General features: G+C 44.3%; 1 protein-coding gene across 2 annotated transcripts in view; it reads left to right on the top strand.

Moving 5' to 3' along the window:
* The window catches only part of Klhdc10 (kelch domain containing 10), a 52,941-nt gene extending 30,043 nt beyond the window's left edge, over positions 1-22,898 (top strand). For both annotated transcript variants that reach the window (XM_075953360.1, XM_075953361.1), the window contains 8 exons: positions 5,549-5,770; positions 8,702-8,856; positions 11,230-11,378; positions 13,991-14,075; positions 14,773-14,839; positions 15,406-15,453; positions 17,143-17,282; positions 18,120-22,898. In XM_075953360.1, coding sequence (XP_075809475.1) covers positions 5,549-5,770; positions 8,702-8,856; positions 11,230-11,378; positions 13,991-14,075; positions 14,773-14,839; positions 15,406-15,453; positions 17,143-17,282; positions 18,120-18,329 — 1,076 coding nt within the window. In that variant the 3' untranslated portion in view covers positions 18,330-22,898. The remainder of the gene's footprint in view (positions 1-5,548; positions 5,771-8,701; positions 8,857-11,229; positions 11,379-13,990; positions 14,076-14,772; positions 14,840-15,405; positions 15,454-17,142; positions 17,283-18,119) is intronic.
* Positions 22,899-27,612: the final 4,714 nt, after the last annotated feature.

Here is a 27,612-nt window from a genome sequence, read left to right on the forward strand (position 1 = left end):
ATTGTTTAGCCTTATCTAATAAAGATTTCCTGTAAGACTCAGAAATTCCATTTCTGGATTTATAGCCAACAGCAATATGACTCCCTGTACACCTGAAAACATGTATGGAAATGTTTATATCAATATTATGAGCCATAGGTTGAAATCATCTAAGTGTCCATTCATAGAACTAAACAGAATAAGTAAGTTGTGCTGTATACGCACACAGAAATGCTGTTTAACAATGGAAATGAGCAGACTGTGCACCATCTTCACAATATAACATGAGGGACGGCTTAGAACAATGGTACATAAGAACCCAAAAAAATATGTACTACATCGTTTTGTTAGACACTTCAAATAGTATTTGGGGATGCTACCTAGGCAAGATAACATATAATAAGGCTATAAAGAGACTGCTAGTTTTATGATTGAGAGAAAAATTATTGGGGTTGGACAGATGGCTTAGAGATTAAAAGCATTTGTTGCTCTTGCTGAGGACCCAGGTTTGATTCCCAGCACCGGCGTGGCAGTTCCTCCTGGCCTCCACGGGCACAGGTGTGCTCATGATGCCTATACATGCATATACATCACACAATCTAAAAAAAAAATTACTTCTAGAAGTGATGAAGCGAGTTGAAGGCTGTTGTGGTTAAGAGGGGAAGAAAGCTTCTGGGAGTTGGCAGTACTTACACCTACAGATTCCCCTGCTTTAAAAATACAGAATTGCTCACACTGTGGCCTTATATCTGTACTTTCTGTATGTAACATTTCAGTACAAATTTTATTTTTAAAATATACCCTTTTCTGATAGGGAACAACTTCTTTTTATTTAATTTTTTGAGACAGGGTTTCTCTGTAACAACTCTGTCTTGGAACTACGCTGTAAACCAGGCTGGCCTTGAATTCACAAAGATCTGCCTATCTCGCCTCCCAAGTCCTGAGTTTCATCCCCTAGACTGCAAAAATCGGGCATGGTGACCCATACCTGTAGTGCCAGCAGTCTGGAAGCAGAGGTAGGAAGATCAGGAGCTCAAATCATCCTTGGTTTGTAGAGAACTTGAGGTAATCCTGGGCTACCTAAGACCTTTGTCTCAAAGAAAGAACAAAATATACACTTTCATACACATATTTAGGAGTATAAATTGGTCCAGTTTAGCTATTGGAGGAACAACATGGCTCTACAATAGTTTTCTGTATAAACATTTGAAACATGTGTTCCTATGACCCAAAAGTTCTATTTCTAGAAATATTCATATATTTTCATATGAACACGTAGAAGAAACTTTATTCCAATATTTTTTGTTATAATCAGAGCATTGGGAATGACCTAATCATCAGTTGTATAATCTCAGATAGCTACTTGGTTTCTGCTACAAATTCAAACACTTCCCTAGTCACCATGGCTCCTGTTGACTCTAAGTTAGAGTAATTGGTTGATCCAGGAAATCCAGGTCCATGGTCTCACAGGCATGTGTCTCTTCTGGTTGATAGATCACCTTGGCATGTAGGTTCATTTTCCATTTTTTTACTTCTACATTTGCCTTTGTATGTATTAAAAGTTCTTACATTTTGTGAGTGTGTACATGCATGCATGCGTGTGTGAGATGAGAGTTCAGCTTTCAGGAGTGAGTTCTCTCCTCCATGTCTATCCGAGGAGTCTTCAGGCTTGGGGGCGAGCACCTTTACTGCTGAGCTCACTGTGAAATCCTGCTCCCATGATTTCTAGGGAGAATTCTGGAACCAGGTAACCCAAACCTGGGGGTGATTAGCTGAAAACTTGATTGAGGATTCAGAGACTTTAGACTAAAACCCAATCTCATTTTGTCCAAGTCGAGGAGCCTGTGCTTATGCTATCTGATAAAAATTAATGCTTGGTTCCTGTGGCATTGCCCTGACAAATTCCTGTGATTTATTAAAAACAAAACGGGTTCTGGTATGTGAGTTAAATCTGTGGGAAGGAGTGAGTTACTCAGTACAGCTGCAAAGGCTCTTTGACAGAATGTCTAGCATTTATCAAGCACTGATCAGATGCTCTTGACGCGGTCATTTCATTTGAATAGATCATGAGATCCATAGAAGTTAGCTGTTAGATTAACCCAGCACTGTCTGATAGAAATATGAGCTATGAACTTAAGTTTTATAGCAGCCACATGAAAAACAAGGCATGATGTTAATATTTTTATTTAATCCATATCATCTTAACATTACCATCTATGTTAATAGAACTAGTAATTTTACATTCTTTTTAGGGATCCCAGTTTGGCCCAGCCACATTTCAGGGGTGGCCAGGAACTACTGTACTGTGCAGGGCAGAGCTGGACTGTAAGCCCCAGAGACAGTGTCTCTGGCCCAGCACCTGTCACGAGAACAGTTCACAGCTGTTGTCCAGTAATATTTGGACTTAGAGTGGATGAATGGATACATTTTATGTCAAATCATCTTTTCATTTTGCCTCAGTGTTTACTCCAAATGAGTTATGTTTGTCACAATGATATTTTTGGTAAACTTGGAACACATTCTGTGCTTCATGTCCCCTGAGAGAGAGTCCTAGAATGTTACTGTATTCTTTTCACATTTGCCTAAAACGTAAAAACCTAAAAGTTATCTAATGGCTTCTGGAAATGAAAAAATAATAGCATTCTAGAGATTCTTAGTTCCCGTCTATTGAGTGTAGCAACTGTTGAAGTTTATCTTGCTAATTCCTAGCTGTATTTATAACTTGCAAAGATCATTCCACAGCCCAACACCTGTCACCTAGATCACACCCTCCCCCTCTTCCCCTTTCTTCCTTCGCTGTTGGGAATTGAAGCCAGGGCCATGCACATGCTAAGCGCCTGCTCTTCTGTTGAGCTCTATGCCATGTCAGAGTCCACAGAGCTGCACATGGTTTTGTTTGTCCTTGCCACTGTTTACTCTGGCCTAAAGTTAAACTCAGGGAGGCTTTAGGATGGGGGTTGTTTTCCCAGCAGTGTCAGGTGTTGTGGGTGATGCAGGATAAGTGTGCGCTGTTTGCCTCTGAGGCACTTTTACTCTGTTTGCATTAGAAAAACAAACATGAGATGAGCCGAAAGAGTTAACTAGTTCGTTCTCTACATTGGTCAGTGTTTTCTGTGAGCCTTACTTAGGCTTGGTTATAGAAAAGTGAGTGCACATACATTTCTCTTCCCTCAGATAGCTCACCGCCACCTGGAAAGATACACGCATAAACCAGTGAACATTTAAAAACAGCAAATCTGTGGGGTACAGTGATACTATCCCCAGCTCGATGTGAGGATTCAGTGAAGGTCAGTGGCTTGCACAAGGTACTGGTTGAAAGAACCTACATTCAGCCTAGAGGTCATGAGAGCCCTTGCTCACTCTTGCACACTCTCCTGTGTTTCCAGTGTGCCAGAAGGAAACTCAGTTCTTCACTCACGTTAGATAACAGCTCATTTGTAAATTTGCTAGCTGATTCTAGGTGCCTGGTATTACACTCATATTTATGAAGTTACACTGCTTCCATCTGATAACTGTTCAGTCTGCCCTAACATTTGAGCAGGAGGCTGCTGAACCCGAAGAGCCCTAAAAAAGGCTGCATGGAGTAGACTTGGAAGCGTTTCTTCCGCTGGACACTTAAAGGGTAGGTGGGCTAGGCCAAGGTCAAAGGAAGGACTCTAGGCCTGCTGACCACGAGGCTAACTCAGCTTAGAGAGTAAGTGGAGGGCTCTGAGATGTTTGACCCAGGCCCTTAAGAAACCGGTTGACAGTGCCTTGCACACAGACTGACATGGGCCAGAGTAACTAAGAGATTCAGTGTTGCTTTGTTTTTTGGTTGCTCTAGTTCTGTACATATTGTTTCAAGTCTTGTTCTAAAGTATACCCTAGAAGGTGGGATTTTTGCTTAAAAAAACATGAAAGGCCTTATTAGGTTGGTAATAGATACTTATTAGTAAAGCATATTTATTGGGGTCTAGCAGTGTCCTGATGAACTAGTATCAGCAGCACATGAAAATAGAGATGTTTTTAGGGTTATAGCAAATATAGTTTCGTCTTAGTCCATATCATATTTTATCTTGTTTGGTTCTATAACTATTCAAGGATTTCTGTAGACTGGTATAAGAAGTCATGAGGATAATAGAAATATAAAGTAGTGGGCTTTTTTTCCATCCTTTAAAATGATATCAAAATAATTTTAAATGAACCAGTATATGTGTATATAATTTAATCATTTATTTATTATATGCTGGGGATTAAGTTAAGGGCCTTGACTATGCTAGGCAAGTACTCTACCCACTTGAGCTGCACCACCAATCTTATCTTTTCTTCCTTCCTTCTTTCCTTCCTTCTTTCCTTCCTTCTTTCCTTCCTTCCTTCCTTCCTTCCTTCCTTCCTTCCTTCCTTCCTTTCTTCCTTCCTCCTTCCTTCATTCCTTTCCTTCCTTCCTTCCTTCCTTCCTTCCTTCCTTCCTTCCTTCCTTCCTTCCTCCTTCCTTCCTTTCCTCCTTCCTTCCTTTCCTCCTTCCTTCCTTTCCTCCCTCCCTCCCTCCCTCCCTCCCTCCCTCCCTCTCTATCTATCTATCTTCTTTTTTTTTTTTTAATTTTGAGCAGACCAGGTTATCTCTAAATTGCCTGGGCTGCTCCTTAACTTATGTGCTGAGCCCAGGCAGACATTGAAATTATGGTTTTCCTGATTCAGCCCCCTGAGTAGCTTAGATCACAATTAAAACAGGCTTATGCCGCAAGGCCTGGCTAGTTAATGCAACTGAAAATATAGAAAGATTCTGTGGCTGTAGCTCAGTGGTGGAATGATTGCCAGTCGTGAACAAGGCAGCTTTCATTTCTGGTATCATAAAGAACAGAAATTTTTAAATCTAGAACTTGCCTCTTTCCTGTTTGCCAAGCTTTACTTTTTTTGTGGTCCTGAGGTCCTATCCAGGATCTTTACCAAGCCTTGGAGTCTCAGAGGTCAGGGCTTAGTTCCATTTTGAAATTTTTGACCATTTTGAATTAAATGTTTTTTCATAAATAGCTTTTTTTAGTAATAACTTTAAACAGAATATAAGATTTTTGGGATAAATGCAAGGTTTCCTTTGAAAAGTTTTGGAATGGTATTCAGAGAATTAATTTTGCTCTGATCACATAAGGACCAGTTTTCTTTTTAAATGTATGCTTACATGTTTGTGTTTATTTAGGCATGACTCATTCATGTTTGTGGTTGCTTTCTCCAGTAGTCACAGTTTAATCCAGATTGCCTGTGCTCTCCCCTAAATAGTAAGAAAGTCTGTCCTCTGAAGTAGTAGGCCTCTCCTCTTCCTTTCCTTGAACTCCACACTGTCAGCCATTTCCTTGAGTCTACCATGCTGTGTCACCTCTCTTGGTCTTTGAAAGTTAGAAATCATGAAATAAAAGCAGAGACTAGCTCCTTAAATCCTAAGTAGTCTGTATGAGTGTATAAAATAACCTAAGTAAATGACATTTTGTGTTAAGAATCCCTCCTGACTCCCTTTTAATTCAAATGGTTGTTACTAATTTTGTTTGTGCTCTTCATCTGTGGGCCGTTTTTGGAACACCATGCTCTTCTTCCATAGGCCACAGACCTCCCCCAGCACGCAGTGGACATCGTTGTGTGGCAGATAATACCAATCTCTATGTGTTTGGAGGGTATAACCCAGACTATGATGAGTCGGGAGGGCCGGATAATGAAGACTATCCTCTCTTCAGGGAGCTTTGGAGGTATCATTTTGCAACAGGCGTGTGGCACCAGATGGGCACAGATGGCTACATGCCCCGGGAGCTGGCATCTATGTCACGTAAGTGCCAGCAGTTGTGATATTTTAACTCTGTGAACCACTTGTTCCCTGTTAGTAATTTACACTATTGAAGCATGAGTAAGTGTTGTCACGAATAGGCATTTCACTGTGATGATAATATAGTGTGGTGGCTTTGAACCCCTGAGTTCCTGGGTTTGAATCTAACTGTAAGTACTGGATTGCCAGATGAGTTTTAACTTTATTTGCCTATAAAGTAAGATTAGCAATGTCTCAGAGGGTTCAGTATAAAGTATTATATATGTTAGGAAAAATGTAGTCAAAATGAAACAATGGAGTTGTAACTATGATAGTTAATAGCTGTTAAGTGAAGGACTTCGCTTCCTTACAGCATCACTATGTTAAGTTTCTACAGTGATTTCCACTGTACTAATGAAGAACCCAAGGTTTCATAAAGGCCCCGAGAATAATGGCTAAGAGTGCATGCTCTGAAGCCAGAGTGACCAGGATTGAATCCCAGCTCTTTTTAGGAAACCATCAGCAAGTTATTTAAACTGTTCTTACCAGGCATGGTAGTTCATGCCTATAATCCTAACACTTGAGAGGCTGAGACAGAAGGATTACAGTGAGTTCAAGGCTAGCCTGGGTTAAGTAGCAAGACCTTATTTCCTGAAGACAAATAAACAGAGGAATTAAAACACAAATATTTGCTATTTCTGTTTGTGTTTGTCATCTCTAAAAGTGGAGGTTGCTTAGTGGTAGAGTGTACCAAGTTATGGATTCAAACAGCACAGAGAGGGAGACAGAGGAAAGAGAGAAGAAAATAACATTTACAGTTCCGACCTAATAGGGTTGTTGTGAAAATTAAGGAGGTTAACTAGTTTTCCTGAAGTCACACTAAAATTAAGTTGAATTCTTAACAGCACTACAGTGCAGACTGTTAACCGCTAGGTGCAGACTGTTAAACACTACAGTGCAGACTGTTAACCGCTAGGTGCAGACTGTTAAGCACTGTAGTACAGACTGTTACCCACTGCGGTGTAGACTGTTGACCGCTATGGTGCAGATTGTTACCCACTGCGGTGTAGACTGTTGACCGCTATGGTGCAGACTGTTACCCACTGCGGTGTAGACTGTTGACCGCTATGGTGCAGACTGTTAAGCACTGCAGTGTAGACTGTTGACCACTATGGTGCAGACTGTTACCCACTGCGGTGTAGACTGTTGACCGCTATGGTGCAGACTGTTACCCACTGCGGTGTAGACTGTTGACCGCTATGGTGCAGACTGTTACCCACACGGTGTAGACTGTTGACCGCTATGGTGCAGACTGTTACCCACTGCGGTGTAGACTGTTGACCACTATGGTGGAGACTGTTACCCACTGCAGTGTAGACTGTTGACCACTATGGTGCAGACTGTTACCCACTGCGGTGTAGACTGTTGACCGCTATGGTGCAGACTGTTACCCACTGCGGTGCAGACTGTTACCCACTGCAGTGTAGACTGTTGACCACTATGGTGCAGACTGTTACCCACTGCAGTGTAGACTGTTGACCGCTATGGTGCAGACTGTTACCCACTGCGGTGTAGACTGTTGACCACTATGGTGGAGACTGTTACCCACTGCTGTGTAGACTGTTGACTGCTATGGTGCAGACTGTTACCCACTGCGGTGTAGACTGTTGACCACTATGGTGCAGACTGTTACCCACTGCGGTGTAGACTGTTGACCACTATGGTGGAGACTGTTACCCACTGCTGTGTAGACTGTTGACTGCTATGGTGCAGACTGTTACCCACTGCGGTGTAGACTGTTGACCACTATGGTGCAGACTGTTACCCACTGCGGTGTAGACTGTTGACCGCTATGGTGCAGACTGTTACCCACTGCGGTGCAGACTGTTACCCACTGCGGTGCAGACTGTTACCCACTGCGGTGTAAACTGTTGACCACTATGGTGCAGACTGTTACCCACTGCGGTGTAGACTGTTGACCGCTATGGTGCAGACTGTTACCCACACGGTGTAGACTGTTGACCGCTATGGTGCAGACTGTTACCCACTGAGGTGTAGACTGTTGACCGCTATGGTGCAGACTGTTACCCACTGCAGTGTAGACTGTTGACCGCTATGGTGCAGACTGTTACCCACTGCAGTGTAGACTGTTGACCGCTATGGTGCAGACTGTTACCCACTGCGGTGCAGACTGTTACCCACTGCGGTGTAGACTGTTGACCGCTATGGTGCAGACTGTTACCCACTGCGGTGTAGACTGTTGACCGCTATGGTGCAGACTGTTACCCACTGCGGTGTAGACTGTTGACCGCTATGGTGCAGACTGTTACCCACTGCGGTGCAGACTGTTGACTGCTATGGTGTGTGAAGTTGGGGAACTACTGAAGGAAGGAAGAAAGAAAAAAGGGAAGATTGTGTAAATTATGGCAAACAAAATAGATAAAGATAGAATACCAAACTTGTCTGCAGGATATTGGTGTTTCTTTTTATCTGGTGGAGGATTAAACTGACAGAAACCATAGTTTAAAATATAAAGATTATTCCTCTGACAGAACATGACCCTTTGATTCCTTCATCTGAGTCTTACAGGTTCTTTTCCAGGGCAAAGATGATAGATTGTTTTCCTCTGGCTGGCTATGTATTTGTCTTGAACAGCAGTGGTATTCTGTAGTTCATAGGCTTGACATTGCTATATACTGTTGTAGTTCATAGGCTTGACATTGCTATACACTGTTGTATTTCATGAAATGCTCTAGTGCACTTTGGCTATGTATCATACATCTACCAGTGAGCATGTGAGATAATCCTTCAGTACAGTATGAACTAAGCCATGTTCTGAAGAATCCTTAAGATCATTAAAGTAGACATGTTTGAGCTTTTCAGATGGTCTGGGTTCGTGGGCAGGCACTGTAGGAAGCAGTTGCATAAGTGGAATGTGTGTATCTTCCTCCCCAGTTGTGCTGCACGGAAACAACCTGTTAGTGTTTGGAGGTACAGGCATCCCATTTGGTGAGAGCAACGGCAATGACGTCCATGTCTGTAACGTGAAGTACAAGAGATGGGCTTTACTCAGCTGTCGGGGGAAGAGACCCAGTCGTATATATGGACAGGTACTAGTCTGTGGCTAATTAACGGTGAATGTGCTTATTTTCATATTGTTCTAGTCTAGCAGCAGTGTCAGAATACAGTGCTACTTTGTTTTAATGGAGATTGAAAGTCAATTCATAAATCTTACCATTCTCCTCTCTCGATTTCACCATTCTTTGCTGAGAGAGAGGTGAGAGAAGGATGAGAGAGAGAGAATTTTTTATGCATTTGCTAGGGGACAGCCTCAGGTATTGTTCCTTAGGAACTGTGTTCACCTTTTATCTCTCCTTTCTTTTTTGAGACAGTCTCTGGGATCTGGAACTTGCTGATGAGGCTGGACTGCCTGGCCAGTGAGCTCCAGGGATCAGCCTGACCTTGCCTCCCCAGCGCTGCTTTTATGAGTTTTGTTTGTTGTTTTACATGGTGTGGGAATTTTACCCACCAAGCCATCTTCCCTGTGCCCTTATTTGCTTCTAACTCAATCTTAAGGTTAGGAGATAAATCTATGTAGAAACGCCTTTAACTACACCAACCCCTAGTGCAAGACTGAGCTTTAGCATGGTCTGAGTCTGCTTTGATTCTACCAAGAACTTTATTTCCTAAGAAGCGTATGTAGCTCATCAAGAGACTCAACACAGAGCTGAACTAAAACATCTAGAGACTTCATAGTCAGTTTAACCTTTGCTGTTGGTTTGTATTGTTTGCTTGGTTTCATTTTTTGAGACCGATTTCTCTGTGTAGCTGTGGCTGGCCTGGAACTCATCTGTAGACCAAGCTGGCCTCAACTCAGAGATCCACCTCCCTCTGCCTTCCGAGTGCTGGGACAAAAGGTGTGTGCCACCACCGCCTGGCTTAATCTTTGATTTGTAAAGTTATATCCAGAAAGATAGTGGGTTATCCACCCAAACAGACTTTTGAGACCATTGGCTGAACTTGGAATAACTACCATTTGATATCAGGCTCAACTGTCTTGCACACAGGCGTGATTAAACACTTCTGAGCTCAAACTCTGAAGGAACTCTTTCCAGCCCACTCTATCAAACTGCGGGCCACTCAAGCTCCAAGAAGTAACTGTGGCAGTGACTGAGGAGTTTGATGGAAATGCCAGCTCTAGGTGCCAGACTTCTGTGGCAGTTTCCAATTGTTGTTGTTTCTTGGGAGTGTTTTTCTTCAGACTGCTTAGGAAGACAGATGGCTTTTAGTGGAAATGCTCCTGTCCGCCGTCCCTACATTCTTGACTCTAAGATAATCACCTAACAGATACCTTTCTAGGTAGAACCAGCAAAGCTTTACTTTGTAAAGGCAAAAGTTCTAGGAAAAGGTGTAGTCATCCATTCATAGACAAGGTTTCACATGCAGTATGGCCTTTCCTTGGCCTCATGCATAGTTGGGGTTACAGGCAAATAAATGTCAGATTACCTGCTGTAGGGGATGATTTTTTTAATCTTTAAATTTTTTATTAATTATTATTATTATTAGTGTGTGTATGTGTGAGAGTGTGCATATACAGACGTGCCACAGCTCCAGGGTACAGGTCAGAGAACTGGGTTCTGGGTATGAATCAGAGTCAGGCTTGCATGGCTAGCACTTTTACCCACTGGGTCATCTTGCCAGCTCTTTAACTTTTAATTTTTGAGATTTTTGGTGGGGTCTTTTGGTTTTGAATTTTTTTGTTTTGTTTTTAAGGTCTCATTTTGTAGCTCAGCCTCAGACTTTTTTCTGATCTTGCCTCAGGCTCCTGAGTACTAGGATTATAAGCAAGTACCTTCATACCTGAGACAAAGTCTGATACTTTATTTTATTTTTAGATTTAGTTTGTGTGCATGCATGTTTTGCCTGCATGTGTGTGTGCTATGTCTATGCTTAGTGCCCATGAAGGTCAGAAGAGGGTGTTGGATCTCTTGGAACTGGAATTACGGGATGGTTTGAACGACCATGTAGGTACTAGGAACAGAATTCAAGTGCTCTTAACTGCTGAGCCATTGCTCCAGCTCTGATATTTTAGTTTTATTTATGTGGTGTGGTGCACAGGTGCCTGGAGAGCTGATGTTACAGGTGGTTGGGAGCTGCCCAACAAGGGTGCAGGGAACTGACTCCAGTTCTTGGGAGAACAGAAAGGGTTAAAAAGAAGAGAAACTGGGCAATAGTGGTATATGCCTTTAATCCCAGTACTCGGGAGGCGGAGGCAGGCGGATCTCTGTGGTTCGTGGCCACTCCAGGACAACAGCACTATACAGAAAAAACAAAAACAAAAACAAAGCAGTACAAACAAAAAAAACAAAACCAGAACAAAAAATGAGAGAGAGAGAATTTGATAAACATGGTGTGGGGGCATTGCTAAGTATGTGTTCTGTTATAGTGTTAAGGAGTCATTCTTATTTGCCCTCTTTCTACAGGCCATGGCCCTCATCAATGGTTCCCTTTATGTCTTTGGGGGAACAACTGGCTACATCTACAGCACAGACCTGCACAAGTTAGATCTCAATACCATGGTGTGGACACAACTCAAACCAAACAACCTGTCCTGTGATCTGCCAGAGGAAAGGTGAGGTGCTGGGGCTGAGCACTCTGGTCTTTCCCGCTCAGATTTGAGCTCTTTCAGCACCTTGACAACATGAAGAAAAAACTCCCTTGATAAGGTAGCTAACTGGCACATGGATCCAGATCAGTGGTAAAGAAGGGGCTATTGTGAGAATACAATGTTTTCCTCTAGTTGTGGAATTTTTAAAATCTTCTTCTCTTGTACTTCTTAATCTTTCAGTAGTAAGAAGCTAATAACATGTTGAAAGGAACCAATGGTAGCAGTTACCAATAAAAGTCAGTGAGGGGCCAGGCGGTGGTGGTACACGCTTTTAATCCCAGCACTCGGGAGGCAGAGGCAGACGGATCTCTGTGAGTTCGAGGCCAGCCTGGTCTACAAGAGCTAGTTCCAGGACAGGCTCCAAAGCTACAGAGAAACCCTGTCTCGAAAAACTAAAAAAAAAAAAAAAAAAAGTCAGTGAGGGTCAGTGACTGTTGATGAGAAGGAAGGACAGATGGGATGAGAAGATGACGGATGGAGGCTGGGTGGCATGGTCGTTCATTCCATTGTCTCTGAAACATCCCAGCAGCAGCATATTGCTCTCCTGTTGTTTTCTACCAAAGGCCCCAGATCTTTCATGGTTCTTTCCATAGGAATAGTTACCTCTTAGAATTAAACTTAATGGCCGGGCAGTAGTGGCGCCTGCCTTTGATCCCAGCACTTGGGAAGGAGAGGCCAGCCTGATCTATAGAGTGAGTTCCAGGACAGGCTCCAAAGCTACAGAGAAACCCTGTCTTGAAAAAAAAAAAAAACGAATGCAACATATCTTTGCATCATTAAACAAATATAACACATCTTTAACTAATATTCTACAACAGGATTTGTTTCTCTCTTCTGGTGTGCAGAGTACATGCGGACAAAACACCCATATGTATGAAATACAAAAATAAATAAACCTTTTTTTTTTTTTATAAGAATTCCAATTCTAAGAGAGCCTGTATTATTCAGAGTTCTTTGGAGGAACAGAAATAATAGAATAATAAAGGATTATTAGAGTGGCTTACAAGCTATGGTCCAGCTAATCCAACAATAGCTTTCTGCCAATGCCAAGTCCACGAATCCAGTAGTTGTTCAGGCCACGAGGCTGGATGTCTTAGCTGGTCTTCAGTATACACCAGAATCCTGAAGAAGTAGACTCTCATACCAGTGAAAGAATGGGCTTTCCAGTAAGAGCAAGCAGGCAAAAAGAGAGCAAGCTTCCTTCTTCCATGTCATTTATATAGGCTGCCAGCAGAATGTGAGGCTTAGATTAAAGGTAGATCTATCTTCCCACCTCAAAAGATCTGGATTAAAGTTGTGTCTTCCCACTTCAAATGCTTTTTTAAGAAAAAAAAATCGCTGCTGGAGAGATGGCTCAGCCTCTTCCAGAGGTCCTGAGTTCAATTCCCAGCACCCATATGGTGGCTCACAACCATCTGTAATGAGATCTGGCGCCCTCTTCTGGTTCTGGTGTGAACATGCCAGCAGAACATTGTATGCTTAATAAATAAAACCTCTTTTAAAAAAAAAAGAAGAAAATCCCCTGCTGGGCAGTGGTGGCACACACCTTTTAATCCCAGCACCTAAGCAGAGGCAGGTGTATCTTTGGGAGTTTGAGACCAGCCTGGTTGATAAAGTCAGTTCCAGGACTGCCAGGGCTACATAGAGAAGCCCCATCTCGGAAAATAAAACGAAAGGGAAAAAACAGTTTACTGAGCCACTTGGTTTTAGTTAAGTCCAGATGTAGTCAAGCCGAATAACAAGAATGGCCATCACAGCATTTTTCTTGGAGGGGAAGAAGTTTCACTTGTAGCTCAATTGCCTAGATGGAAGTTCTAGAGGGTGTAACACACATTTTCCTGCAAAATAATAAGTATCTTAACTTAAGAATTCATAGTGTGGGGTTCTAATTAAATACAGGTAGGTCATTTATTGGGTGATAGTTTCTCCATTTACAGAGTTATCACAGAAAGATTATAGATAATCTAGAAAATACAAATTGGGGGTGGGGTGAAGCTTGGTCCTGTCCCATCTGAGTGTGCCAGGCTTTGTTAACTCCCCATGGGAGGTCTTACCCTTTCTGAGGAGTAGATGGGGCTGGGTTGGGGGATTGTGGGCGGAGGAGGATGAAGAAGGGAGGGAGTGGGAACCATGGTTGGTACATAAAATGAATTTAAAAATTAAGTAAAAAAAACAAAAACAAACTAGCAAAAAAGAATACAAATCAGCAAAATGAAGAAAGAAAAGATAAAAGTAAATTTGGAGGTAGCTGTGGTTGCTCTCTGAGATGGGGACACCCTTGCATGTGTGTGTGAGTACTGAAAGTTCTAAACCTGTCTGCAGCTTGTTTAACATGGAGCTCATTTCCTTTCCAGTTAGTGGTGTGAATAGGACTTTGGGATGGGTTGACTGTCTTTATTTCTTATTGATTGTATACTAATGCATTTTATTCATTTACCTAGTTCACTACTAGTTAATACTAGCTAATTGCTAATAATTTATCATCATAAATGATGGTAATATTTAGTTAAGAGAAACCTCACAGCTAAACCTTATGGAGGTCATTTTCACCCAGTTATTTTTTTCGGTATTTTCAGGTACAGACATGAAATTGCTCATGATGGGCAGAGGATTTACATCTTGGGAGGAGGGACTTCCTGGACAGCCTATTCCTTAAACAAGGTACTTTTTTTTTCTTCTTAAAGAAGTAAAAAATAGTGGGAGACAATGGACTGAAGCTTGTATCTTACTAATCAGGATGATTCTGTTAGTTATTTGGATTTTCAAGCAGCTCATCAACAGTTGTTCTGTGATAGAAGGTTGAACTCAGTGCTCCTGATAGGCATTGCAGCTGATAGTCACCTTCATCACTGCTGAAAGTCTTTGTGAGCATGTGGGGGAGGACGAGCACTGGAGAATGTGTAGCTCACCTGGCTTCTCAGAATGTCACACCCCCCTTGTCAGTGCACACTTAGGGCTGACACCACTGACTCCAGAGAGCCCAGCTCCTCCTCAGGGCTTTTAGTCATCCATCCCCATGGCATTTCGAAAATGTCACAGTTAGAAATCCCAGAGGTGATCTAGTCAGGTGACAGAGCTCCTGGCCTGCCTTGGATTTTTAAGGGGTTTGTTGATTTTGTCTTATTCTCTTACCAGTGTTGCTTTGCTTTCTGGCCACAAGAATGCTTCACGCTCACTGTAGAGATACAAAAGGACGTAGACAGCACCCAGCACTGAGAGGCGGCATGCTTCTCTCCTCATTCCAGCTTCTTTCCACTCTTTCTAAAACTGCTCAAAAAATGTTTATTTTAAAAATCTGATGTCATGGTAATTAAGATTACAGCTATTTACTTGTACATATATATTTTTTTCTTCCAAGATCCACGCATACAACCTTGAAACAAATGCATGGGAGGAGATCGCAACAAAACCTCATGAAAAAATAGGTAATTAAAAGTATTGATTCATGTTTTTAGCTAATGGATTTTATACTTGTTTTGGGGGGAGGTGAAGATAATTTTCTTAAGTGATATAGCACATAAAATAGTTATACAAATGGTGTTAGAAGTTATTATTCTTCAGCTCTCAGTTGTTCTTCTCCCTTAGCAACTGAGCAGAGAGTTTTTAACATGGAGAACTCAGTTATGTGGCACAAGTGGGAAAAAAAAAAACACACGAGAAATAAGAAATGGGGCTTAGGGGCTGGAGAGATGCTCCGTGGTTAAGAGCGCACACTGCTCTTCCAGAAGACCTGAGTTCTGTTTCCAACATCAGGAATTCACAACCTCCTTTAACTCCAGCTCGCATTGTGAGTTTCTCTGTGGATCTTTGAGGCACACATGTGATATATACACATACTCATACAAGAATGATAAAAAGAATAGATCATCGGAACCGTCATTGTCACGTCCCTTCTCCTTTCTGACTTTCTCTGACTTCTCATCAGGAAGGGTTGGAGGGCTAGCTGTTGTTCTCTTGAATAATGGAATTCCTATATTTATGTGTTCGACAGGTTTTCCTGCAGCCCGAAGATGTCACAGTTGTGTTCAAATAAAAAATGGTATGGAGTCTAAATAAAATTTTGATTCATTTCTGTAATCTTACCTGCTGAGAATGATTGATTTCCTGGTTAGCTCCTCTAAAGGGGTGCATAATTTTGGACCACACTGATTTCTTTCTTTCTTTCTTTTTTTTTTTTTTGGTTTTTCAAGATTTTCGAGATAGGGTTTCTCTGTGGCTTTGGAGCCTGTCCTGGAACTATCTCTGTAGACCAAGCTGGTCTTGAACTCACAGAGATCCACCTGCTTCTGCCTCTTGAATGCTGGGATTAAAGGCGTGCGCCACCACCGCCCTGCTGATTTCTTGTAATTTAAACTTATAGGGAACTCTAGAGAGTTGTGTCTCTTGGCAGTTTTCAAAATGTAAACTAGTTCTGTGTCTGGGCTCTCTCTGTTAAAAGAACTCTGAAGTAGATGGTAAATAAGCTTTTGTTGTACCACTGGCTCTTTCAGTGTGATTTATGGTTCTAGCGCTGTGAGTGCTTGCAGAGTAAGACCTCAGTGCACATTGGGCTAAGATTGTAATAACTTCTCCAGACTATTATAGCATAAAGTTTATCCTGTTCTCTATCTGATGTGAACTCAGAGTTCATTCCTTGGTCCTCCTATAGCAAAGTCCTTGTATGATTTCAGAAAGTAGCAGCTACTTTAAGCATGGTAACAACTCTTCTTTGGCAAATATTCCTGGCTTTTAATGTACAGGACGTTTTATAGTTTTTATAGTTGCTGTACCTCCTTGAGCACTTTTACTCTCCCCCACTCTGGGAAGGGGTATATGCAGAGACTGATAGCCTGTATCCTTTTGCATCCCAGTTCAGATTTAAGTAGTACTTACCTGCCATTTTATGTATATGCAGGGACTTGTTAAAAATTAGGCTTCTGCTTTTTGGGTAAGATTTATAGGTAGTGACACTGTTCTGCTTTGCCTCTGAGAATGAAGCTGTGCTTTAACGTTTCTCTTGACTCCTAGCCAAAAAAGTTTCTGACATATTTTATAGTTTAATTAAGTATTGGCCTAAACTTGGCCCAGACTTGAATTAGCCATTTATTCATTTGCTTCCTGGGAGCCATGCATCATGGAGTTGGAACTTCTGGGCTTTTAAAAGGTGACATGGCCCTCGCTACAAGTAGATCAATAGTTAAAACTGACCCACCCAGAGCTATGCAGATCAAATGTGTGGCCCAGATTGCATATTACAGTGAGCATTCCTCCTACGTGAGATTTCTATGGGGAGGATATTTGTCGCTAGGAATTTTAAAAAAGCATACATTTTCCAAGATGTTATTAAAAAGAAGAGTTTGAAAACCTGGGTTGTAGCTGTGTTTTATTTTTGATTAGTGTTTCTTGCCTAGTGGGAGTTTTAGCTTCTCTAGGAAGTGGGGATGCAGTAGCTAGCCTGCCCCTCCCAGGGCATCCTCCTGGGGCTGCATAGCCACTCTCCTTCAGAGTGTGAACTTTCTCCAGAACTCAGTTTATTTCCAGCCTCTGTTCATTCACTTTCTGTGCCTGGAACCTAGAAATATTTAAATTTGAGAACCCTGACGTGAACCTCCTTAGAGGCTGGCATCCTTAGTCCCAGTTCTGTTGAGGAATGGCCCACCTGTCAGCTAAGCATATGTTCTCCCGGAAGACATGCTGTAGCTGTAGTTCATTTCCTTTGTGTGCTCTTGCCTTTCTCCTTTCTCGACAGATGTTTTCATTTGTGGGGGCTATAACGGGGAAGTGATCCTGGGAGACATCTGGAAGCTGAATCTGCAGACTTTTCAGTGGGTGAAGCTCCCTGCTACCATGCCAGAGCCTGTTTACTTCCACTGTGCAGCTGTCACACCCGTGAGTTTGTTTTCAGTTATCGTACATGGGAGATGCTAGGGAGTACTAGCAAGGAGAAAAGACGAGGAGAGAAAAATACTCTCACAAGCAAGTTTAAAAGAGCACTGAAATGTAAAGGAAATTTAGTATGTGGTATTTGAGGTCCTGACTGTCAATTCTTAGGTGTTTTCTAAGAAGGCAGAATAATGTGATTATTTAGTACCATATTATTGAAGATACTGTAAGAACCTTTATTTTCATCTTTGTATTACCAGAATTTGATAGTCTGGATACTCAAATAATCTAAATTTAATTGTTAATAAAAAGTTGTTTGTAGTTTAAATTAACACACACACACAAAGCCAGGGGGTGATGGCGCATGCTTTTAATCCCAGCACTCAGTAGGCAGAGGCAGGCGAATCTATGTGAGTTTGAGGCTAGCCTGATCTACAAAACGAGTTTCAGGACAATTAGGGCTGCACAGAGAAACCCTGTCTCAAAAAAGAAAAGAAAAGAAAACCAAAACACAATATAAACGAATTAAAAAACAAAACAAAACCATAGAACTGGATGTGGTAATTCCACCATCCAGGAAGCAGATCATTTGAGCTTAAAGAGTTTGATTCCAACTATTTTCTTTAACAACCCACTCACTACAGAAGCACTTCTGCTTGGGGTCAGATCAGTGAAAGATTCTGTGTCTGTGATGCTGACTGTTGAACCCAGGGCCTGATTGCATGTCTAGCCCGAGGGATTGTGTTGTTTCATCTTACCTTAATTCAGTGTATGCTGCTCCCTCACTTTGCTGAAATCTCCACCTTGGTAGCTCTTTCTCTTCTAACTGCTGTTTGTTCATAGGCTGGTTGCATGTACATTCACGGAGGAGTCGTGAACATCCATGAAAACAAACGGACTGGGTCACTGTTTAAGATCTGGCTGGTGGTACCCAGCCTGCTGGAACTGGCGTGGGAGAAGCTGCTCGCGGCCTTCCCCAACCTAGCAAACCTCTCCCGAACACAGCTTCTGCACCTTGGACTAACACAGGAACTCATCGAGCGCTTGAAATGAGGATTTCCGGCCTGTTCATTGATACTGGAAATGTTAATTTAAAGAGACTCCTTTATTTATGGGCAGTGTAGAGTGTGCTACAAAGAGGTTTGGTTACCCTGATCAAGGCCTTATTCAGAAAATACATCAGATGCCTTTCTGTGAATGGGTTTAAGTTAATGGACATCTCACTCTCCTGTGCTTTCTTCTTTGCTCCCCTTCCTCCTGCCCCAGTATGCACCCCATACATGCATCCCTCTTTCTTGATGGAGCCGAGGGAATAGCAAAAGTACCTTAATGAGGTTAGGAATCAAGAGAGAGAAATTGTTTTTTGTTGCTGTTTTTTTCAATTTTATTTTATTTTAAAGAAATTCTAAACATATTGACCATGTCAGCTAATACCACAGATTAAAGCATTAATCATCAACAAACACCAAGTTTAAAAAGCCAGCAACCAAGAGTGGTCTGGGAGATAGAACGAGAAGACTGACCTGGAACATCTTGCAGGTTGTTCTTAAATTTGGATGTTGAATTAGTGTTTCTGAGATGTGTCTGAGTGGCTGGACTCAGGCAGCAGTGGTTGATGACTTGGCACAAAGATATCTAACCTTGACGAAAGGAGACAGTTCAGCAGTATTTGATTAGTGAGCCCCTCAACCTTGTGATACCCCAGTGGTTAGCAGCGGCCTGCTGAGATTTAGTGCCGTCTGTCACTGTCGTGTTCTGTGGTTGTCTTTCAAATTAAATGTATGGCGTCAAGTTCTTTCCAGGCAGTTTTGAACTTCCCCTGCGCTTATTAATGGCTTTAAATATGTCTTTAGCCCCTTCATGGGGAATTGTAGATTCTAAGTGTGTGGTGTAGATGTCAAAGGACAGTAGAGTAGAGCATAGCACCCGCACCCTTGAGACTTTTAGCTTAGCTTCTGCTTGGTGCGATGGGCTTTGACTATCATAGCAGCTATTTCCTTTTCAGAGCTCGTTTCTTTGTAGTCTCTGGACCTTATTCCTGCATTTTCTCAGGCAGTTGGTTCTGGATTCCCTCCTGAGCTTGGTGCCTCTTTTGCTGTCTGCTTCAGTATACAGGATGCCGTAATTGCCTAGTAACTGGATAAAAGGTCTTAAGGAAGAGGCACAGTTTACCTTTCCTCGAGAAGCAAGTGCCATTGAAAACCATCCAGGAGGAAGGAGTGAGACAGGGTCATTTGCTTTGTATGTGTCTAAGAGGTTTTAGTTCTGGTCTGTTTTGTTTTCTTAAATCTGAGAAGAAAGGAGACTTAAGTTTTACTCATTTCATCCTCAGACTGCTAGAAGAGTTGAGGGAGTCACTTGTGTGTACGCCTGTGGGTACCACAGGTGCAGGCAATGCTGGAGGCCTGCAGGAGGGCGAACCAGACCCTCCTGCAGGCCCCTTGAGGAGGAGATACCTGCAGGAGATTTTGAACACATTTTTCCTTTAAGTGCCTCTTTTTCACCTAGCTTTAACATTATTCTTTTTCTTTTCACCCAGAAGAGATCTCTGTAGTTTGTGTGGATTTAAAGTCACCTTTGAGTTAGAATTAAAAAGTTCTGCCCAGTGTGCAGTTCTAGGTAGGTCTTTTGACTTCTCCTTGCAGCAGGCCTTACGCTCCATCCGTGTGGGTTGTTATTGGAGCCTTTGCCCACCATCTGTAGAAGCACTTCTCTGTGAGTAAGGAAATGGAGCTGCTCTTCTAGGGTTCCCATCCCCCAATCTCGCCATTCCCTGTTGGTGTGGCTTTGGCTTCTTAACCACCAGAGGAGCCCTCTCCAGAGGAAGTCAGCCTGAGCTACTTTGTGAGTTCGAAACTGTGTGACTCCAGGCCAGGTCTCTGGACCATGGCAGAACTACATCCCAAGCTAGGGTGATAGAAGGGTTTTTGTCATTGGTTTATATAGGGACCAAAGACTGAGTGTTCAGCCTCTGTGCTTTGACTCCCATGGTCCTTGGAATACAAGAAGGCCTCTGGTTCAGTTAGACCAGAAAGTTATAAAGAGGGTCCCATTCAAGCCACACCTGCTGGCATCCTTTTTAAGCCGTTTGTAGGCAGTCTTCTTAGAGGTAGATGTTAGAGGCCTGACACGAACGACCGCGTGTATCTTCTAGGTACACGTCTGGTCTAGAGTGTCTGGGAATAGAACACTAGGGAAAGTGCGGCACAGCCGGGGGTGCTGTAAGCTGCTCATGCGCACATGTTCTGGATGCCAAACTGTAGGTAAGGACTGGGTGTCCTCTGACGGTCACCAGCATTTTAGTTTCTCTATAACCAGCACTTACTTGGATTCCCAACGGCATCACCTGGGTGGGAAAGGTAACGATGCCTGCTGCTCCTCTGCCTCTTTTGAGGTATGCCCCGCCATCTTCCTGCAGACCCGGAAACAGAAGTGCAATATGTAGAAACACGGTCTGCACGGATTGTGTAGATGCAATGACTCTAAAGTAGCTACACTACTTTCTGTACCTGTCCTGGGCACGTCAGTTTATTCCTTCAGAGTAAAATTATACCAAGGATTTTCAGTGTGATCATAAGCCAACTTCTTGGTAAAGCTGGATTTTTTTCCAAGTCCATGCTTTCTTACTCTAGTTCATAAACAAATTCCTGTTCCTTGGTTTATAAGAGTTGAGGTTTTTCCATTCCTGTTTGTACTCCCTCCTATTTGCACGTCTTGCCCAGGAATAAGGAAGTTCACTTGAGAGGGTTGCCCAAGTGAAGAATTAAAACCTAACACTAGTACAGTTCTCCTACATATACACTAATTTATCTGAGAATGTAATACCTTATTAAATGATGCTTCCATCATTATAAGGTATTTTCCACTTCACAGAAAAACTGCAAACCAGTATGGAATAGATTAAACTTTCCCTGCTTTTCAGGGCAGACAAACCCTTTCCACTGGTAGGAGTCCTCTTTCAGGGCCTAATGACTTGATATAAAAGCTTGCTAAATAGCATTCATGTCTAGCACAGAGCTAGATTTAAAAACTATATATATATAATGGAAATATTAACATTTCTAGATTAAAAAGTATGACGGTGACCTTTGGTTACCCACAGTAGCAGGAAGAAAGCACAGACAGTGAAACCCATGGATAATCAGTGTTTCAACTTTCCTGTTAACAATTTTTTTTTTCGAGACAGGGTTTCTCTGTACCTTTGGAACCTGTCCTGGAACTCGCTCTGTAGACCAGGCTGATCTTGAACTCTGCCTCCTGGGTGCTGGGATTAAAGGCGTGTGCCACCACTGCCCAGCTAAACAGTTGATTTACTTACATATCTTTCCCCTTCCTGTTCCTCTCCCACAGACATCTCCTTTTCAAGGGACTAGTAGTTAGGAAAGGAAAAGAAGTTCAGAGAGGGGCTAGCAGCCAGCCACCACACCAGTGGTCCCATTAGCTTTAGAGGTGTTGTTGCAGTGGTCACCCGAGGTGAGATGGTGCCCTTGAGCAAGGTCTGCTGCTGAGTTCTCTACTGCCTCCTCACCAGAGAACTCTTCCATCCTGTGGGAAGATAAGGCTGCATCTCACAGGAACAGGAAACCCCATCATTTGAACACATCTCTTTAACTTGACAAAGTTTGCTTTTCCGTTTCTTCCTTTGGAGTCACCTTCTCCAGTCTGATAGCCTGGTGTGCAGGAAGGGCGCACTGTCCTCTTGGACTGTGTTGGGTTTTGTCTCTTCTTAGAACCAGCCTGGTTTTCTGTGGTCTTAGGGATGCTTACGGTGGCCCTCCCACCGACACTCTGATGTAGCACAGAAATCCATTTTCCCTTCTGTTCTTTCTTGTGTTCTGGTATTGGCTTCAGGGGGAATGAGGGTTTATTGTCATAGCCCTGCATTTCAAGAAGTGGTTGCCGTAGGTGTAAATTCCATTGGTTCCCAGGTCCCTTAGAACTCTGGAAGCACTGGCAAGGCCCAAAGCAGGCTCGGTGGGGTTTTGGAACCTCCATGTGTAGTCACCCTTCAAACTTGGTGAGATTTAGAAGAAAAATCTCCCCCCGTGTCATAAACAGAAGTCTGAGCTGTGCTTCAAAGGTAGTGCCGTCTTCTTGGTGTGTTTCCCACGTTGTTAATTTGTTTAAACTTTTGAGAAGTTTTTTAAAGGCCCCACTTGGTCTGCACAGGCTGAGTCAGACAGTTTTCAGAGAAAAGGCCAATTTCACTACGTAGTAGTCGTCACTGTCCTGCTAGTTACGCGTCAGGAGTAGACAGAGGCAGCGGAAAGCACGCTGACCGTGCAGAGGGCTCAGGGAGAGTGCAGGCATCTCCCTGGAGAGAGGACGGCCTTCCGTTGCAGCTGCTCTGAGGCTGGGCCAGGCTTGGCTCTTCATGCAGGCTGCGAGGCCATACACAGTGCTTGCCTTATTTTAAAGCTACTTGCCACAGTCCTGTTAATAGTGTGGATGTCCTTTTGCAGTCTGGTGTGCATGCCATGTGATCAGGACAGCTTTTCCACCTCCCCTGGTTTCCTACAAGCAAGTAAATCTCCCCTGAAATGTCCAGTCTGTACTTATGTACCTTGTCAGTGTTTGCTGTCGGTTTTCTAAAACAATCTGATCAATAAATCTCTAAACATATGTGGTCCAAGTCGCCATGGATTGTCTGTAGTAATTTGTGCACGTGTGAACTCCCCTGTTGACATACACAGCGGTCCCCACCAGAGTCAGCTTTGCTCTGTCACATCTGTGCGCCTCCACCGCCACCCCACCTGTGATGGGTTCTGTCTGCTCCCTTTCCAGATCTCCTGCACCCACGGGAACCCTCTCAGTAGAGCTCGCTCTGCACAAGGGAGCACCTGTGGGGCAAGCCCCTCCCCGTGCCCTTTCCTAGACCCCACAGCTGAGCATATACTGCCCAGCAGGTTTGTAGTGTCGAGGCTTCCCTGAAGGGTTGGAGGAGATACAGGGAAGTCTGGGGGTATGTGAGCTCTATGAACAGTCATAGGACTTCACAATCCAAAGAAAAGGCTGGAGTTGGAGTCCTGGCCTGGGGTTCTGTGGACATGGAACTACAATTCTTACCCTGCTTCACCTTCTGACCTTTCTCCACAGTAGACAAGGACATTCCATCCACATTGGGTCACTTTAAGGCCTGTCTTCTAGGATTGGACATACTCAATTCTATTTACATTGACTTTTTTTGGTTTTTCGAGACAGGGCTTCTCTGTAGCTTTGGGGGGCCTGTCCTGGAACTAGCTCTTGTAGACCAATCTGGCCTTGAACTCACAGATATCCATCTGTCACTGCCTCCCGAGTGCTGGGATTAAAGGCGTGCGCCACCACCGCCTGGCTCCATTGACTTTTTCTAAGGACAGATTTTTTTTGGCTGTTACAATGTAACTCTCCAAAGAGGAGAAGGGGTTTGTGCTCCTTCCTCCACCACACAGACAGTCCTTAAAATGTCCTGTGCCATCGATCTTTCCTCCTTCGGCTTGTTTTCCTCCTAACACGCATCCCTCCTCAGACCTACCAAGAATCTGAAGTAAGTCCCTTTAACTTCCATACGTTTGACCTGCCAGGACTTTGAAATAGACTCTTGCTTAGAGAAAGAAAAAGAGGCATGGTGGCACACGCCTTTAATCCCAGCACTCTGGAGACAGAGGCAGGCTGATCTCCATGAGTTTGAGGACAACCTGGTCTACATAGTGAATTCCAGAATAGCTAGGATGACATAGAGACCCTGTCTCGAAACAAACAAAAAGCAAAAAAAGAGACCAGTCCCCCAGAGCTGAAGTTCCAGGTGGTTATGAATTGAACTCCTCAGGACTGCCGAGCCACCTTGAGCCACCCTTCAGTCTCCAAAGGAGTCTCTTGCTTGCGTTTGACTGGGCTCCTAAGCAAGGCTTCTAGCCCCATTTTTGGCCTAAGGGAGGGGTTGCAGTATCTCAGTGGGTTTGTATGATGTAGCTTTTCTGGTCACATTTATAAAATCCTAGTTTGTGCTCCGTCTCCTTCTGCTCCTGATTTGGACCTTGAGATTTCTGTCCCGTGCTCCTCTGTCTCTGTCTCCTTTCATCGCCTGATGAAGGTTAATATTCATGAGGATGCCTATGTGTTTGTCTTTCGCAGTGGGTTTTTGATCCTACTGGCTTTGGGGGAGCCTAGGCAGTTTGGATGCTCACCTTAGGAGACCTGGATAGAGGTGGGCGGTCCTTGGCTTCCCACAGGTCAGGGAACCCTGATTGCTCTTCGAGCAGATGAGGGAGGGTGACTTGATCGGGGGAGGGGGAGGGAAATGGGAGGCGGTTGCGGGGAGGAGGCAGAAATCCTTAATAAATAAATTTAAAAAAGCAAAAAAAAAATCCTAGTTTGTTAGAAACTCTAGCGGAGCTCTTAGTGTCTCCGCATCACCTGTGGTTAGTCTACGGCGCTGCATGCATGCTGCCTTCAGATACAAGTCCGTGTCTGTGCTCTCACCCACAAGGTCTTCTGCGGGGATTTAATATAAAGAGCCACACACGCCCCAACCACAGATTAGCAGTGTTAGAAAGAGAGGAGGGGTTGGGATAGGTAGGGCTCGCTCTGCTCCTGCCTCCTGCATGTAACACTTTTTCTTGGGTCAGTCAGAGGAAGTGGGTTTCCAAGGTCCCTTATGGGTCAGACACTTGTGAGTAGGGTGCTGGCCAAAGGCTGTACAACTCTATAACTGGCCTTGGGTGGCCGCTACCTCTCGATCCGACGCTCCAGTTGTTGGTCCGCTGAGCTTGGAGTTTGTAGGTGAGTGCCCCCTTTGTGCCGTGACCACTGTGTGATCCAGGTTTGGACAGAGTAGGCTGTAAGAGGAGCAGGAAGTACGGAACCAGCCACAAAGCTAACCTGTAAGCCCTGGTTTATAGCCATGCAGAGCTGACGGCTGACTCAGCCGGGAAGAGCGTGGCAGCACAGGGGGTTCGAACTACAATGTACACACGGGTAGAAGGAGAGACGCACCTCCCAGGGTTAGCCCCTTCGCGCAGTCATTGAATGAGGTCTAAATCCCCAAACTTCAGTTCTGATCCAGCTGTCCCGCCGAGACATGCAGAGCCAAGGCCAGAATGAATGAGCATGCTTTGCTTGTCTTTGCCCCCTCATCCTGGTGTTGGGATGACAGTCTGATCACACAGGCTTACCAGTTCCCTCTCAAGAACCACTGAAGTAATAGTGAAATGCTTTAGTGTCATATTCCCCCTAACGTGGGGTTAATAGTGCCCCCCGCTGCCCTTGTGAGGCTGGCGTGACTGTAAAGAGCTCCAAGATGACACTATTGCATAGCTGCTGGTCACCGCTGCTCTCTGGAGCACGGAGGTCTCAAACTGAGACCGTCATTTAGGTGACAGTTTAATTAGCGATGAAAGGGATAGTATCTAAAACAAATAACAGTAACTAAGCATCACGGCCTAAACTGCTTAGCACTGTAGCGCTAGACTAGAGTGGGGACTGGGGATACAGCAGGGACATGGGGACCTGTGAGCCCAGGGATGGATCCTCAGCATCCCCTTTGCCTTAAAGCAAACAAGCACCTTGTTCTCCTGGATACTGCGAATGGATCTTTTCTGGCTAAGTCTGTAATTTGAGGGACTCAGGGTGTGGCTGTTAGGTTCCTCACTAGCTCAGATACAGCCTGGTGTTTGGGAACCTTTTAATTTAAGAGCCAGTCCTGGAGGGGAAGAAATAAAGAGAAGGAGGTATATTTAAAACAACAAAACCACAGACAGCCCACTCTGTTGTGTTAAGTGTGTGGTTTTATTATCTGGCCCAAAGCTTACTCCCTGCTATCTTGTCCCTTCATAGTCTCAAGCAAGAACATTATTTTCTCCTTAGCCAGGCAAAAGGAGGTGGAGGCCTTACAATGCCGAGGAGATCCTGCAGGTTCCCATCCTGCTCCCCTCAGGTCGTGACACCGTAGCCTCAGGTTCAGGAAGCCGCCAGGCAGGAAGGCCTGCTCAGTATGGCTCCTTGGCTAGCGAAGGGACAGAGACCTGCACACTTGGGCCACTTACTATTCTGGTAACCCACACCAAGCCAGGATCTCTACAGCAGCTGTACGTGTGACATAAAGCAGGCATCGGGGCGTGTCTCCTCAGAAGGGACGGGCAGATCTGTTATCTTTCTTGAACCTTCTAACTCAAGCTGCCAGGAGTCTGGAACTGAGAAGGCTCTGGCCTTTACTGCAAATTTCCAAAAGTTCTTTGACCCCTTTGTAAGAGAGCAAATTTATTTACAGTCCGGTGGCTGAGGAAGGCCCTTACTGACTTCAAGAACTCCATCGTCCAACAAGCAAACTCAGATTCAGGATTAAAGGTGTCAGCCGCTGCTCTTTGCCCACCCTGCGCTGCCTGGAACCCTTAGGAGTGATGAGCATTGGGCCAGCACACCACGGGTCCAAGACTGCATCGGCAACTTTCCCTCTTTGGTGGCAAAGCCGTATCTGCTGTCACCCCAGCATTTCTCCGTACACTTTCTGCATAGCTAATTGCCGTGGAGCCTGCGCACATGCTTTTCATCCCAGCATTTGAGAGGCCCAGGCAGGTGGACCTCTGAGTTTGAGGCTAGCCTAGTCTACATAGTGAGTTCCAGGACAGCTGGGGCTTCTCGAAACCAAACCAAACCAGAAACCAAACAAAAACATTGGAATATAAGCTTGAAGGGCTTAGCCTTATTTCACAGGAGGATAGAAGAGCTTAAAGCACGGAAGGGACCCTTCCCCAGATGGGCGTGGCTCCGCGGAGCCGCACTGCGGCACGGTGAAGCCTGGGGCTGGGCCAAGAAGCAGTGCTAGAGGAGGACCCTAGGTCCCCCAGGGGTCACCGCCAGTTATTTGTGCCGGCAAAGCTCCCAGTGTGCACACTGCTGCCGAGTCAGGTCAGGGTTTTTGGAAGGTAAGATGGCCTCGTGTTTCACCGAGAAGCCGCCCAGGGTGTTTTCTCTGCCGCCCTCTTGCGGGCAGCGAGGCGGGCAGCTCAGAGCCAGGCCGTGTGGCCACCGAGGCTTGCAGCGACCCGTGTCCACGTTGACTGCATCTAGTGAGCAGGCAACCCAGCTGGGTTGCCACAGGGGACGCGGCCTTGCATTCTGGCAGGTTGCACTCAGAGGCAGGGGTCCTACCCAGGAAACGAGTTAGAGAGTAACCAGGTACTGAGGACAGCGTAAGTTGGCAGTGTAATGATGCCCTCAGAGGAGCACCGGGAGCTAGTTTTCCAGGGACAGCATCCACCTTCTGGTGCCTCCTGGACGGGGAGAAAGCCTGCGACAGAAGCCGGCAGAACTGCGGTAGAAACTGCCGGTAGAAAGTGAGGGAGAGCCCCTCCGGCAG

Source organism: Microtus pennsylvanicus, chromosome 19 (assembly GCF_037038515.1).
Source record: "Microtus pennsylvanicus isolate mMicPen1 chromosome 19, mMicPen1.hap1, whole genome shotgun sequence".
Taxonomy (NCBI): domain Eukaryota; kingdom Metazoa; phylum Chordata; class Mammalia; order Rodentia; family Cricetidae; genus Microtus; species Microtus pennsylvanicus.